This window comes from Eschscholzia californica, unplaced genomic scaffold (genome assembly GCF_041429995.1).
Source record: "Eschscholzia californica isolate CP2 unplaced genomic scaffold, dmEscCali1.0.p SCAF_2, whole genome shotgun sequence".
In the NCBI taxonomy this organism is placed as follows: domain Eukaryota; kingdom Viridiplantae; phylum Streptophyta; class Magnoliopsida; order Ranunculales; family Papaveraceae; genus Eschscholzia; species Eschscholzia californica.
Window position 1 is genome coordinate 35,612,691 of NW_028238309.1, and position 16,895 is coordinate 35,629,585.

Genomic DNA, 16,895 nt, shown 5'->3' on the forward strand with positions numbered 1-16,895 from the left:
GTCGTTGAGACTTGAGAAACCATAATATAGCTCTGACTCTAGAAGCTTGGAAGAATGGTGAGTGAAGATGATTAATGTTTATGGGCATGAGATGGAGTTCTTTCTGTAAGAAAACCATGAAAGAGTTCTTGGAGTCTTCTTTGGAGGTGGTGTTGTAGAATGATGATGAACCCATTATAGTAGTAGTAGTAGTAGAATAGTAGTTAGGGAAAGTGGGAGAAGAATTAATAAGCCAATAATTATCTTCCTCACAGAGTAGACTGATTTTCTTCTTCTTCTTCTTCTCCATATTATGTGTGTAATTATCTCCGACAATCAGAATCTGCATAGATGATAGTACGTCCTAATCTCAGTAGTACCATATTGATAGTGTTGAAGATGAAGCAACTGAGGGAAGAACGTGTAACCTCTTCCTTTGCATTTCATAAACAACACTTTTATAAGTCAAATGAATCAAAAGAGGAGCAAAACAGAATCCCCTGTTCTTTATCTTTAGAATCACCAAGAAATGTTACTAGCACTCTCTTGAGATTTACTTAAAAGTTCTTCCAAAGTAATTTCAAATGTTACTAGCAAAACACTCTCTTGAGATTTACTTAAAAGTTCTTCCAAAGTAATTTCAAATGTTACTAGCAAAACAGAATCCCCTAAATCTTCAAATTCTACTAATGGTGTGTTTGGATGGCGGAATCATGAATCCGCGGATTCATGAGTCCTTGGGATTCATGATTCCACGGATTCATGAATCCAAGTAATATTTATTGGCTTGTTTGGCAACTAAGAATCCTATGATTTATTATTATTTGAGTATTTTTAAACGTCTTTAGAAAAAATATGATTTTTGAAAAAAACAATGATTTTGAAAAAAAATAATGATTTTGTAGAAGGAAATATTTTTTTGTTGATTTTTAGTTTGAAATTTAGGTTCATTAATCCAAAATCCTAGCAAATCCTAGGGGGTAGGGTGGGATTTTGGTCCAATACAAAATTTGGAATTAGGAATCCTTAGGATTCAAGAGTCCTAGGATTCTTGGTAGCCAAACAGACCAAGGATTCATGATTCCTGCCAAATTCCACTTTTGATAGGAATCCTAGTTAGGAATCCTGCAACCAAACACACCATAAGTTCTTTACATTTTCTACACTCATTTTACCTTTACTTTCTATTAATTGATCTTCTCCTCATTAAATGTTTCTTTTTTTAAAGCCAAGACAGGGGAGCATCCTTCTTCAAATCGATATTCATTTCCTCGTAAGGGTTCAATTACTTTCTCGATTGGAAAATTAAGAATCGCCATCGACCCTCTCATTGAAAATGCAGCTTGATCATATGCTAATGCAGCTGCTTCTGCACTATCAAATGTTCCTAACCAAACTCTAATTCCATGTCTAGTAGAATCTCGAATTTCAGCTTGATCATATGACAATACATATTGTTCGAATTCAATTAAGATCATACAATCGTGATCAAGCAACCCTCTATGATTAACCAAGCAGGATCTAAGTGTCCTATTAAGTAATTAAACCTATTTAAAGGCTATGAGATACTTAGCTTTCTTTAGCAAAATGTCTAGTAACTTCAAAACATTAGGAATTCTCTATTTTTAAAAAATCTCCAACCAGGAACATCCGAACACTCGACTGGAGTATTAGACCCATTACATATCTCGAATAATTTTTGTTGAGAAGACAAATGGGTCAAAGTCTAGATAGTATGCATGGGTGGATTCTAATTTCTACACTTCATGTGTAAAGAGAACTGCTCCTATAGATCAATTCACTCTATATCCCAACCATTCTTACCTATTAATCACTAAACAAAATGAATGTTTTGCAATTTTTTAATTTTTGTCATCGAGGGGAATTTAAAGTAGAGCCTTAAGGCCGTGTGTTTCAAGCTATGACCGACTACACACTACAGTCACTGCTAGTACGGAATAGACATGGTGACCGTGACCACTAAAGTTTATTAACTATTTATAATGTCTTACAAAATTTTGTTTAGGAAAATATACCCAAGTTTTTTTTTTGTGTTGAAAATAAAATACATCAAAGTTAGGAGGAAAAAAAACATGGTCTTAGGACCATTTGATATAGTCAATTACTATTGACCATGCCCCATAGTTAGTCAAGGTCACAAGAAGGCCAACATCACAAAACAAACTTTAAGCAAACTTCAGCTTTTAGTCCCACACCTTTGAGTTAGAAATAAAAGAAGCAAGGAGATAGGTTATATATAACCTCCTCATTTGCTTTGGAAGACATGTTTCTTTAAAGTCTAAAACTTTAAATAAGCTTCATCTATTAGTCCCACATTGTTGGGATAAGGATAAAAGAAGCAAGAGGGAAGTTATATCTACCTACCTCTTCCATTGCATCCCAAAACAATGCTTGGTAAAAGCTAAAATTTTAAGTAACTCAAGCTCGTCCCACACCTTTGGATCATATAAACTTGTGTTGGTGATATGGTATGAAAAGGGTGTTTGGGTAGCAGCCTTCAGGTAGCTAACGGGCGGTTATAGCGGGCGGATCTTCACGGACGGGTTTCAGACGAGTATTTCGGGCCGGGACTCGGATATGAGCTCCTGTCCGAGTCCCGACCCATATAGCCCGAGCCATCGGGCCGGGTATACCCGGCTCGGGTAGCAATCGGTTTCGGGTGTAAACGGTCCAGGCGGATTGGGCCGGATATCGGGTTCCCGGACCGTTTTCCCACCGGTAGGTGGTGGTGGGAGTAGGAGAGCGAGATAGAAATAGATTAAAATTTTTTAGGGGCAGCTGACAATAGCACTCTATCAACCAGATTTGGGCACAAGGAAGTGGTGCTAGGGGCTTGGGAAAAAAAAAAACAGATTTTCCCACCTAAATTTTGAAAGCCCTCGAAACAAAAAGGGTTGCCCGGAAGCTGTGGCCACCACCAAATAGTTGTCGTCCGACTCGTCCCTACTAAATACAGAGAGGGAAGCAGAGAGACAAAATTGAATGAAAATGGGGAGTGAGAGTAGGAAGTCGAAGAAGAGACGCTCGCTTTCATCATCATCAGAAGGTAACTCTTTCTTTGAATTTTCCCTAACTATTACCTAAATCAGAGAAACTTACAGAAATCTTCCTTGGCTTATCAATTACATCTTTGATTTCCATTCTGGGTCTTTTCTGTTCTTTTATTTAGATGATGATGGCAAGGGTAGAACCGAAAAAAAACATAAAAGTAGTAGTAGCAGCAGCAAGAAAGATAAGGAGAAAAAGAGCAAGAAGGCATCTCACAGGAACTCTAGCAAATACTCTGATGACAGCAGCAAGAAAGGTATTTTAAAAAAAATATTAATGTTTTGATTCTAGGGTTTCTTCTTTCATTTTAATTTTTGGAGGTTTTTTATTCATTAGATATGATGCTTCAATTACATAATTAGGTTTTCCTCCGTTGGCAAATGAGGGTTTCTGGTTTAGGCCTTCAATAGGAAAGATAGGTTTTCTAGTCAAATCCTATATCAAAATTGACAGAGGCTTTTTTTCTGGTCAAATGATTCCAAGAGTCATCAAATCAGGTTTAGGGGTATAGAGCTATAACTATTGCTACTAGCCACTTGGATGACTACTCTTTTACTAGCTTAGCTGAAGATTGTCATTGAAGTTCAAAGGATAAAAACGAGGTGGGGGCGGAGCCGCGGAGGAGTCTTAAATTGGTAACGCGGGGCTGGGTGGGGCACCTCCATTTCGTAGATGGTTATATTACATCCCACACTAGTACTGTTTATATGTATATATATTGTACATAATATATTAGTTAATTAGATCAACTTATAAATGATATATGCTATTTGAATGACGAAACACCGGAGTTTATTAACGTCACCGACAAAAAGGTGCTAACTAGAGTAGCGGGGTAGCAAGGTAGGTGGAGAGTTAACTATGGGTAGTTATGCAGAGTGTTTTAAAAGGCCTCCAGGGTGAGTCTCGAGGCGAAATCTAGGGCTAGCGCTTCTGATCATACACTTTTTTGTTGTTTAGTGGGGTGTATGCTTTCTAACCGTAAGGCATACGGCACACGCCATACGCTTTGGTTATCACGGATGGAGGCGTACCAAGGCGCACTGTCGCAACCCATTTTTAAGCCTCAAAACACAGCAGCTCATATAGGCTGGGACAGCATCATGCTAGCCCAAACCGCAGCCCAAAACAGCAAGCATAGTTGGGACATAGCACTTGTGGGCTGCGCTGCCTTGAACATAGTCTTGAGCTTCATTTGGCAAGCTTATAGGCTAAGCCGAAGGAGTATTCTAGAGATACTTGGGAGATATTTTCAGGAGCATCAAGAGTTCTAAAGAATTCTAGAGATCTCCATGGAACGATCCACACACTTCCCATCCATTAGACGTTAGTCATATGGCTTAATCTTGACCTTCAATTTTGTAAGCTAATTAGTATAAATAAGGGATCACCCCTTCATTTGTAAGCATCCAAGTGATATTGAGAGCTAGCTATAAGAGTTGGAGTGACTTGGGAATTGTGCCCACACTTGAAAACTTTGAGTTCATAAGCAATAAAGCTGAAGTTCTTTGTAATAGTCTTGAGCATTCTTGGAGTTTAACTCTCTCTTGGAGCATACTTTGTGTTTAAATAGCCTAGCTAAGTCAAGGTTACTCTAGCCATAAAAAGGAAAGACTTAGACTTGTGCTTAGGAAAGAAGCTAAGACAAGTGTCGCACGAGGCGAAACTTTTACTCCATGGCAGCAAGTCTTGCTACAATAGGTTCTTTTAGGAAGTTTTTTAGAAAATAATTGAGTCAAAATAAAACCAAAAAAATATACTACAAACTTAGAAGTAGAATCCTAATAAAAGTAGATAGATCACGGAAACTAGAGAAAAAAAAACAACTAAAACTAGGCTTAAAACTAGGTTCCAATCCTGGCTCCGCCCATGATCACAAGCCTTTTATAAAGGTAAAAAACCCTAATTTTAGTTGTTGTTTTTTCTCCAGTTTCCTTGATTTGTCTACTTCTATTAGGATTCTACTTCTAAATCAATACTGTTTTATATTTTTTTTTTTTATTTTGGTTTCGACTCAATTATTTTCTAAAAAACTTCCTAAAAAGAGCCAGTTGCAGCAAGGTGTGCGCCTCCATGTGTGACAACCAAACCGTACGCCTTACTGTTAGAAAGGGTACACCCCTCTAGACAGCGAAAAGCCTACGATTAGATGCGCTAGCCCTAGATTTCGCCTTGAGGCGTGCCCTGGACGCATTTTAACCACTATATAAGATGGTAGAAACCGTAAAATTACTAAAACATTACCCATAATCATTAAACTAAACTGAACATGCCAAAATGCAGATTAACAAAGAAGTCTAATTAAGAAGATGTTATTATTTAAGTGGTATAGGTCCTATAGGAATTGAAGCTTGCTACTCCTTAATTATTCTTTGACATGTAGTCTTCAGTCGCTTCCTATTCTGGAAAACCTTGCTTAACAAACTAAACGAACATGCCTATTGCTTGAGGATTGGAACCATCATTTTTCAATGGCATATGTTAAGTCCTGTGCTTCTTTTTTAGTATATTGGTTCAAATTTTTTCAGAAAGAAATTTGCAGCTTCTCACAAAAGGGCAAGAGGGGTAACTCCGTTTGCATGTGACAAAGTGTAAACATATCAGTTTTTTTAGGAACTAAATGCTTGATGTTTGAATCAGGCAGAAGTTATTCTATTTTTTCTTAAAAATGGGCATCCCGGTCGAGTGTAAACTTGCTAAGAGTAAGATCCAAACTAAAAACGTAATAGCTCGAGTTACCAATTGCAAGGAAAGTTTGCTAGGTAGACGACAAATAGGGGATTATTCCAGATTTCTTCTAACTTATAGAGGGTGGTGCTGAGTATCTTATTTGTTTAGCTCTAATTGTTTATTTCATTTTGATGATATAGTTTAAACTTGTTGGAAAGTAGATTGCTTAAACTCTACCCAATTTATATACAGACAAGTCTTGTGGTTGTAGTGTAGATATCTTGATAACTCATAACGAGCTCTGTCGGATACAATTTCGTAACAATGTGAAATTTTTGCTTTCAGGAAAGAAGTCAGAGGAGAAGCATGACCGGAAGCGTCATAAACGTAGTGATCATTTAGTGAGTTCTCTTAACATTCATGTTCCTACAAAATGTCTAAAGCTTCAACATATTCCTTGCTATGTGAATGTTGGTAGGGATAAGACAACTTCAATCAGTAGATATCGGATCATAATGTGATGTTAACGCGTATGCAAGAGCTTTATATGGAAGTTCACACATAACAAAAACTTCTAGTGTTTCTGCTACACACAAAACCAAACATCTACTAAAAAGAAATACTTTATACCTTTGTTAACATATTTTAGTCATAAAAACTATGCTGGAGCTCTCATTAATATTTTAAATCCAGTCTATGGAACTAAAAGAAAATAACAACTATACCTTAATTCATGGGCTAAATAAAGGACAAATAAGATAGAATAAAGAAAATTGAAAAGGGAAAAGATCCTGATCGGCTAGGTTGGATTGGTTTCTCATGTGTCGGACCTGCTAGTTTTTCAACTAGATTTAAGTTAAATATTCCCTAAACAATAAACGCTTTATTTGTTAACAAGCATGAACCATAAAATACTTTACTAAAACTACTATATTCTTAATTCTAATACTCCAAATCTCTACCCCTAATAAACAAAATTAGTGTTTGTTTATTGATTTGCTTTATAAATCCAATCTATTTCCACTTAGGATTCGAAAATATGCTGGATTACTAGAAAAAAATTCGGTTAGTTAATTTTTCGGCAAATTGAATTCCAACGGGATTCTCTTCACCCACCATGGCATCAAAGTAGGATCCCCCTTCCCTCTGTGACTCCGATTTTCTCTCTCTCTCTCCTGATATTTCTTTCTATCTTAAATATCTCTTTCGCCTGAAATCTCTCTCTCTCTCACTCTCTCTCTCTCTCTCTCCAACCTAATGCTACAATCTCAGTACTTGTCCCTTCAAAAATTTTACCGACTTCAGGGTTCTGCTTCCAGATCAGTTATTACGTTCTTAATAGAAGCATATTAGTTGTATAATTTTGTTTGTATCTTTTTTGTAGCTTCTGTTGTTCATTTCTAGGTTTAATCCCTTGACATATGATCCGTGAAGCTAAATCTTAGAGGAAAATCAACCTCCGAACCACCAATTCAAGATTCAGACGTAGAAACAAAGTCTCCTTTTTGTCTTCTTCAAAATCCGGAATCACTTTCAACAATACCCTTCTTCAAAACATTGTGATAAACTCAAGTCATCACCTTCTAACAACCGATCCAATTTTTTACATCCAATTGTTAAATAGTTCCGGATGGATAGTTGCAGAAGATGTGAGTTCCATTTCTCTTCCCAGAGCATTACCAAAAATTTGAAGTTCTCGTCAAGAAATTTGTGTTGTTTTCTCATGAGAGAAAAAGATAATGCCGTCCAATTATTTTCACATGAAACAAACAGAGTGCTGCATCTTTGACCAACTCCTGGACCAACTCTTGCCTAGAAACGTACTGCGCAAGGTAAATTTGTACCTAGAAAATAGTGGCAAAAGAGTAAATAATGGTGGTGGGAATTGATAACTCGACTCCTTTTGGAGCTAGTCCAACAAAGCTAACTTCTTTTATTGTATATGTTCTAAACTAGAAATATGAATAATTCATAAACCTCCATTATATGTATCCAGAATGTATGAAAAGTTGGACGCATGTTTCAAGTTTTGCAACCCGGGAGCCCACTTGTAGTTCCATCCTGTGCTCCAGTCGCCAATGGCTCGAGCGAAAGAATCTGAGAAATAACATTTGGAACTGTATTATGGGGTGAATAACACAATTAGGAGCAATTCTAGATTCTCTGCAGGGGGATAACATTTTCTGTTGACGATTGAACTTAAATGGTTTTACATTATATTTCAAATTACGGTGGGTCTACGGAAGATTATCTGTACTATGTCATAGTAAGACGGTCTCTTATTTGCCATCATAGTTGCTCTTCCATTTCTCATATATATGATGCAACCTCAAAGTCGTGGGGTGCAAAAAAACCTGCCTTGCATCTTGTAACGTGGTTTCCAATTATATTGTAAACTCTATAATAATACCCACTGTTCAGAGTCTCTTACGTTTAGGTCGTATCAGTGACCAATCACATAGGGTGCCTCCCTTACCATGAGCCAACAAACCAAGATTAATACAAAAAGGAAGAAGTTAACCTAGACTAGTATTCCATGTTAGTAAACACAAATGTTCCATTATTCCATTACAAAGAAAATGTACATGCAAAATCTCACATTATACCCAGTAAAGTGTTTGCAATTATTCTGCACGGGTACTCTAGTGCCCAAGTATTCAATAAAACCAAAAAACCAGAAAGAACCCATGCTGCAACGATTTTTTTTATTTTACTGAGTAATTACATTCATCACATGGTATGGATACCTTATGAATATATAACAACGTGGATACATTATGAAATGAGTAAGCTTTATAACTGGCATCGTCAATGACATCTTGGGGCCTAAAGGCCACGTAAAGACCCTTAAGGTCATCCCTATGGGGCCTAAAACATTTACTTCATTATATCCTTAATGTTTCCTTTGGGTTGGTCATGTTGTCGCTCCAAAGGAAAACTGACTCATCTGATTGGTTTTCTATTTAATTTGATTTCTGATGCTTGGTTTTGTAATTCCAGGAGCTGACCCAAGAAGACTACTTTTCAAAAAACAATGAGTTTGCTACCTGGTTGAAAGAAAAAAGAGGTCTGTTTTTCTCCGACCTTTCTTCAGAAGCTGCACGGGAGCTGTTCTTAAAATTTATCAAGGCCTGGAACAACGACAAGCTTGAATCTCGATACTATGAAGGCATCACAACTGGTCCAAGAACTGCTCATAATTGGAAAATTAGTAACACCGGAGGACTCTGAGCGCTTCTTACAAACCTAGCTTTTTTCTTTTCGCCTCTTCACGGTAAAATCGCAGGCTATTATGTAATCCAAAGTCAGGCTTTTGTAATTTCATTTCGATTACGTTAAATTCTGTAACGTAATCTGTTCTAAGCAAGTTATTAGGAAGAGATGGATATTGTTTGAGTTCGTTTGTAAATAGTAGGATGGATGGCATTCCTCTCAAGTATGTAGGATCTACTCCATCTCTCTCTTAGGGGCGACCTTCCTGTGCAAACTGATCTGCTGTTCCGTTGGAAGCTCATTTCCTCTTCCTGAACATATGCTCCACATCACGTTCAGTGGTGTTGAGACTCCCCGAACCAACTGATGCACGACATATACCGTGAGCGGTTGCAACTGGTGGTGTTGGGATGAGACTACTTTCAAACAAACAAGTGCTGTGAAATGCAACACATCAAAATCATTCTTGAGTAGGTGAAGGGCTCCTCAAGTTGAATAGGGACGGAACATGACCTAAATCGGCCCAGACAGCAATTAACTTTGCAATAAATAACCAAGAGAAGAAAAATGATGGTTTCTTGAGTTTACCTCCTTTAACAAGGCGTAGTTGAGTTTACTTCCTTCAATAAGGTATTAAGGTGTAATTTAGTTTATCCGCTTAGACTGAATATTTTTGCCAAAACTACAACGACCGTGTTTGGTGCAAGAAAGGAAAGTAATTTACATATAATAGTAAGCTTGTAATGTTATTCTAGTAATTGTGATACATATCGTTTTTTTTTCCGGAAATTTTCTAACATTTGAGCCGGGAAATTCACAATAAACAAAGATAATTCAATTCAGCAGACTTGGTACTAAATAAAATATGGTAGACTTTCCAAACTGCCAGTCAAAAGTAGGCAATGTTTAGTTTTCATTTTCCTTGAAAACGAAATGGAACAAACCAAGAGCCAAGAGATATAAAATTAGAATTTGTATCGGTAAAGAAAGAAAAGTGAAGACTAAATATGACTTTGTTTTGAATGGCGGTCTCATCTGTAAAGACTACAAACTAGTTAGTATATAGTAGGGGTGGGGGTCCCTCTCTATACCGAAAGCGTGGGCAAGACGGTTTGGTCGGTTTGGCTTATATGTGGGGTGCCACTATGGCGTACAATTCTCTTTCAAATCATTCCTATTCAATGAAACATTATGACATGTATCTTACATGACAAAATTACCCTCCTCACTACCTCCTCCAATTTTCGCTCTTTCATTTCATGAAATAAAAAAAGAAAACCTAGGGTATAACCTTGCAGACATGGAGTTTTCTATAAGCATGTTACGGACTTATGTAAAATTACATTAAATACAATAATTATACCTTCTAAAGAATAACCGCTAAGAGTTAATTAGATTGTTTGAATAGAAATGGGACAAGAGAAATAGAATTGTGTGAAAACTTTAAATTTCAACTTTTAAGCAGTTTGAAGAGAGATATGAAAACGAGAGAGAAAATTAATGGGAGAATTTATAGGATGTGAATAATTATTTTGATTTTTAAACATTTATCTTTTAAAGACTCTTCAAAATAAAATGTCAAGATGTAAATAAAATATTTAAACGTCCTAGATCTATAGATACAAGTTATGATATGGCAAAAAAACTTAGCTGACTTGTTATATGCACATAATGGCAATTATTTCTTACTGATTCTGGCTTTGTCCGCTAGGTGATTTTTTTTCTAAGTACTTGTGAGTCTTTCTTTTTTGTAAAACAAAAGTGTTAGAAACACCTCCAATGTTATTTCAACAAAAAAAAACACCTCCAATGTAAATTGAGTTATACGTGACTGGATTTATCTTCTCTTTAATAAGACGATTTTAAATAATGTGTTCTCATATATTTATATTACTTTGACTAACTCAAAAAAATTGTTAAACTAAATTTTGTTTGAACTTAGAATCACTCTTCTTCCACCTACTATTCAGTGAGTATGAGCTTGATCTCACAGATCGTTGATATCTAGGGCAAAATAAGTACAAATATAGTCTTAAAGAATGGGCAAAATAAGAAATAATACGTCATGTTTTGTTTCTATAACCATGAAATCGCCACCATCTTCTTCATTCCTCTCTAACGTCTTCTCCACCTTCTTTCTCTCTCGAAAACATTTATCTCCATGAGTCATCATGGAGAAAAATACATGTTTGAACTAAATGAATTGATTCTTGATTTATTATTCACATTTGGTGCAAAAGATAGATGAACTATTAGGTACAAGAAAACACAAGATGATTTCATTTAGAAAACAGAAGATGATTTCATTTATTGATTCAAATAGGAATTGATGATGTTTAAAATGTCTTTAGGTTATCATTCATGATGTGAAAACTCGACGAACCAAACAATGAACTTCTCTTTGTGATTATGGGGACAAAAGCAGCAAAAAATTTGGAAACCCCTCAGATACTCAAGTCAGCAGGGTGTTTTTGCAGATAACAATTAAATTTAAAGTGCGAATTTAGAAGTTGAACCTTGCACTGAACTTGCAACTTTATATAGGCTCGATTGACCGACTGAGATAATGCAGTGGTGAATCACCGGCTTAGACGAAACAATGTTTTGACTGTCGTAAGAAGGATACGTTTCCTTTTTGTGCATTCTTCGTATTTAATAAATCTTCATGCTGATTTTGTAGATTACATATAGAAAATTGGCTTTGTGGCCTGTTTTAACGTTTCACGTTACTTAGATTTTGGTGAGAGGGGACTTAGAGTGAAACCTTCTGAAAGAACCAACCATACACCAGGACTATGAGATTTTGCCTATGACTAACACTGACACGTTAAAAAGTCTAGGGCAACAAAATCATACAAGATACTTAAACGAAATACTGTACTAGGGTTAGAAATAATTAATAGTTAGAAATTGTTGTATCACTTATTATTATTGCTCTATTGATTGCAATGAAAACTTTCATGATTGGATTTTTTTTTTGTACAAACCTCCTACTCCTTGGCATCTCTCATTTTGCTGAGGTAAGGGACTTGGGTTTCGCTAAATATTAGCCAGCTTTGTACAGTCAAAGAGTCAACAAATTAAACAGGATGAAATATGCTAAGCCTCGCCAGCATACGAGTAAGCCCTTGGTAGAGCTACCCAAGAGACAGACTCAAAAGAACTCTTTCAACTAAGCCCAACTTTAACCGGAGAGATTGTTGGGATGTCCGCACGCGTATCCTAGACACCTGAAACTTAGCTTCTGGCCTAGAGGCAAGCTCAAAGGTGGACCCGAGTTAGCTCTGCTCTGAGCTCTACTATGACCAGTGAGTAGAGTATGGAAGTATGCAAAATTGACCTCAACACCTTGAGCTCTGATCTGCTTGAGATACATTAGGACGTGAATAATGAAATAACATCCAACTAGATGGAGTCGTAATGTACAAAGATAATGTCACGTGACGTGATCTTCTCAATCAATTACCCTTTCACGTGGCTATCATTAAGTCGATGCCTTACCACCATAAAATTTCAACCGTTGACCATCGAAAACTTATATATACATAACAATTTTGCTCCAAAAAGATATTGATTCTTAACCCTAATCTTTTTACTAGTTCCATTATCCTAAACATGGTCATATGACTATATCTTTGTTAGTTACGAGTCAAGTCAATGGGATGTATCTTTCGTATCTGCCCATCTCTTAGGGAGAGCAGAGCTCAAGATGCCGAAGTCGCGTCTGTGGGTCTCCATATCCTGTCTTTCTGGTCAAGAAAGCGCTCATGGAAAGACCTTCCCCATCTGCCTCTAGAGTGCCCGCTCAAGATATCTCTAATTGTCCAACTGGATATTTTTTAGTTTGGACCAATAGAATTTAATCTTCATTTATCTTCAAAATAACTAAATAGTTATTTCACAAAAATTATCATGCTACATAAGTAAATAAAATAACTTTAGAGATTTGAATTGTTGACACTCAAAAATTGGAGGATCTCTATGTTCCCACATAGAAATGAGAATTTTAACTGACTCGATACATAGTATTAGTGGAGTTTCTTTTGAGTTTTACATTGGAGATGCTCTCGTATTTATTTCGATAGTGCCCTCTAAAGATATCTATAATTGTCCAACTCATTAGTTTTAGAATTTAAACCAGTGGAAAACAAATCTTCATATGTAATGAATTACTTCTTTACAAAAATTATAGGCACATATGTAAATAAAACTACTTTAGATATTTGTATTAGACACAAAATTTAAAAGATCTCTATTTTGTTAAGTGGGAATAAGATATCTTTGTTGAGGCTTTGACACATAAGACTAATAGAGTTTGTGAAGCCTCAAGTACAGTTTTGTCTTTCCCCAAGAGCCGCTCTAACGCAAGACTCAAATTAAAAAACTTTATGTGGCACCTAAGAATTTTTGGGTTATTTTACAAAAAACTTCTTTAATACAAAACTCAATTTGAGTTTTAAGATGATGTGGCATCATTTAATTCTAAGATGTCTCCACAAGAAACTTAATCTTTGATATTTCTATTAAGGATTTCAATTGGTCACTCAATATTAGATACAAAACTACACATTTAGGAAATGATACATAAGTAATTTTTAAGTTTTTAAAGTGGTGCATTTGAGATGTTTTTTAAATTGATGATATCTAAAAGCATTTCCAATGCGATTCTCAATCTTAGAAACTTTGACGGTCAAAAAATATTGTTAGAGTTTTTAATTCAAACCTCAATTAAGATCTCTAAGATGATGTGGGAGTAGTTAAATAGACATATCTCACAATGGCAGTGTCTTCTTAAGATATCTCTAAATTTTTAACTCATCAATATTTAAATTTAAACCAATAGAAATCAAGTCTTCATTTATTTTCAAAATAAATAATTATTATAAAACGACTTTCTTTTTAATATTACAAAATCTCTCTTGTTGATCTCTCTCTCTCTCTCTCTCTCTCTCTTTTTCTCTCTCTAAAACCAATTTCTCTGCAAAAAAGAAAGCTGCCCTCTTCATAGAATCTTGTTGAAGCGTTTTCCCTTCACCGGATCATATCTATTTTGCTTTCAATGTTTAAGTTTTCCGTTTCTTTTCTTTTAGATCAAACCTAATTTTGAGGATAATAGAAGAAAAAATGAAAGAAAATTTTGGCAGGGGTACAAGTTTTTTCTCTCATAAAAAATCATCTCGATCTTCATGAGCAAATGAGACTATCTTCAAGTAGTGTTGGTTTTCCTATATCTAGACTAGGGTTACTAAATCTGACAGAAGACAAGTAGTTTGTTCAAATTATGAACCCTTTCTAGGGTTCACCTTACAATAATCATCATTTCAGATTTCAACATCAAGAAGAAAATACGACATGAAGAAGAAAATGCGACATGAAGAAGAAAATTCGCCATCAAGTAGAGATGAACAAATGAATCTGTAACAAACTATGAAGAGAAGACATCAACAAGTCAAAATTGTATTCGATCAACAACTTTCTTCCACAAACTCATCAAATCTCAAATTTCTCCACTAATTGTTGTGTTAGATGTATAGTAACTTTCACAACCTTTAGGGTCTCCTTCGTGATCTTTAGGATCTTTAATTTGTGACTTTTAGGGTGTTTTTATTTTATTTTTGCATTATTGTACTTCTTTCCCTTCATGTTGTCTTTACTATGTAAGTTTCATGTTTGTTATTTACTTTAGTAAATCCATGTTGTACTCAAAAGAGTCAAAACTCTCAAAACCATGTAATATGTTGGGTTGTATTCATTCCTATGAATGAAGTTCTGATTTAACTCAAGAAAAAAATATTTATTCCTTTTAAGAAATAACCATTCCACACAAGGAAATAAAACAAGTTTAGAATTTTGCATTAGAGGATCGCTAACTAGGAATGACAATTTCAATTGGAACTTGGCACATAAGAGTAATTGGGATTTTGTGAAATTTGCATTGGAGATGTTTGGGAAAGAGAATCTTAATTGAGAATTCAAAAATAAAACAAGGATTCATGGGTGGATAGTCCAAAATAAAATGTTAAAAGGGTTTTGGCCCAATCTTAAATTAAAATGGGTTTTTAGCCCTTTATGTGGGTTGCCTAAAATAACCCCATATGTTTTTGGTAAATCTTATTCTATCCTTCAATATATATCGACCCTTAAGAAACCATTAGGTTTTTTTCTCATTAGTTCTAACTCATCTTTTCTCTCCAATAGAAAATTACATCTTTTCTGACCAACTGAAAATCACAAAAATCACATCTTCTTCTCAAACAATGTTTATTTTGGGTTTCAATATTCGGTTTTCATTTGTTTTCTCCCATGGAAGCAACCATTTTCATCTTTAAACCAAAACAACCAAAGTATGTTCAACTATGATCCGTTTCCTAGATTTGAAGGTGAAAAAACCAAATCATTTTTGGTTTTCTATAGATCTAAGTTTTATATTTTTTTTGCCCCTTGAAATATGTTTCTCTTAGTTTTAGATCTGGGTTTTAATGAATTCTCAAAAATTTCAGAGAAAAAAATACAAGTTTGATCCATAGTTTTTTAGTAGTCATTATTTTGTACGTACTAAATTGTATCATGGAGAGAGCAATATGTATTTTACATGTTTTAAAAGATGCGTTTCTTTCAGAAAAAATTTATTTGCTTTTGTGACAAATCTATGTGTAACAGTTCAAAAACAAATTGACGTCATGTCTTTATCAACAGCTTGATTTGTCCTTTGGAGAAAAATATATTTTGTAACACCCATTCGTTGTTATAACCGATCATAAGTTGGTTTTGTTAATTGAAAAATGTGTTATGTTTGGAATACATGTAATTTTGTAAGAAGATATAATTCTGTAAGTAGATACAATTATATATGTTCGGAATATACGTAATTTTGTAAGCAGATACAATTATAATTTGTATGAAATGATATAGGGTTCCTTAAAAAAAACTTATGAAACTTGGACATAAAGCATAATCAAACATATCTAACATCTTTTCTTACAAAATACGTTTTGTAACGAAAACTCGCTTAAATCAGGAAACAAAACATAAATTTTCATGAGCATTTTTTCCATTCAACTTATTATTGAGCAAAACGGGTTTTGTAACAGACAATCGATGAAATGGTACAGATCTAAAACATAAGCTTGAAGATGAAACATTAAACGAAAAAGAAGTTGATGAAACATAAGCTTGAAGATGAAAAGGTACAGAGGAAAGCATAACGAAAGCAAAACCATGAAGCTTAGAGATGAAGATGAATTATCTAATAAGCATTACCCAACATTAATGGACCTTGAAGTTGAAGATGAAGAAGAAGCTTGAACATGCAGAAGATGAAGTAATCGTCCATGGGATTTTGTAGACGAATCAATCGATACTGAGGGCTTAACAAAGAAGCCTGAAGATGGAACAATCGGTAATGGAAAACTGGGATCTTAAGAAGCTAAAGGTTGAAGATGAAGCTTAATGAAGAAGATGAAGGTGTACGAGATGAAAAGGTTGCAGAGAGAGAAACATATTAAGGTTTTATGAAATAGAAAATAGATTTTGAAATGTATACGCAGGAGGTTATTATGGGGACTAATAGAAGGTATATATATTCTTAATGATCTGTATTTGTGCATCAAGTTGTGTTTTTTGGACTACATATCTATTAAATTTTTTATTTTCAATTATAAATATTTTTTAAGATATTACTGGACTAAGAGCATCTCCAATTGGACACTCTAATAGTCTTAGTTATCAAGTGGTAATGAAGATTCTGTTTCCTTTTTTTTTTTGTTAAGAGATACAAATATTATTAAGCTAATAAAGTGTCATTACAATAGAAAGAAACCATAAAATAAGGAATTCTGCTCCAAGTCTTCGCTTTATTCTTCTTTCTGGCCCATTTAGCAAGCTTATCCGCCGGAGAGTTGAATCTACGATTAGTGTAACTGAATTTCACCATATGAATCTTGCGTTTTACCTCCTGAATTTTA

The 16,895-nt window shown here is 35.0% G+C and overlaps 1 protein-coding gene across 1 annotated transcript; it reads left to right on the forward strand.

Annotated features, from left to right (window-relative positions):
• Nucleotides 1-2,780: 2,780 nt before the first annotated feature.
• SCI1 (splicing regulatory glutamine/lysine-rich-like protein) lies at nucleotides 2,781-9,154 on the forward strand. The gene is made up of 4 exons (XM_086658407.1): nucleotides 2,781-3,046; nucleotides 3,170-3,304; nucleotides 6,064-6,119; nucleotides 8,719-9,154. Exons 1-4 carry the CDS (start codon nucleotides 2,983-2,985, stop codon nucleotides 8,947-8,949), a joined length of 486 nt encoding a protein of 161 aa, XP_086514533.1. The 5' UTR covers nucleotides 2,781-2,982; the 3' UTR covers nucleotides 8,950-9,154.
• The last annotated feature ends 7,741 nt before the right edge of the window (nucleotides 9,155-16,895 follow it).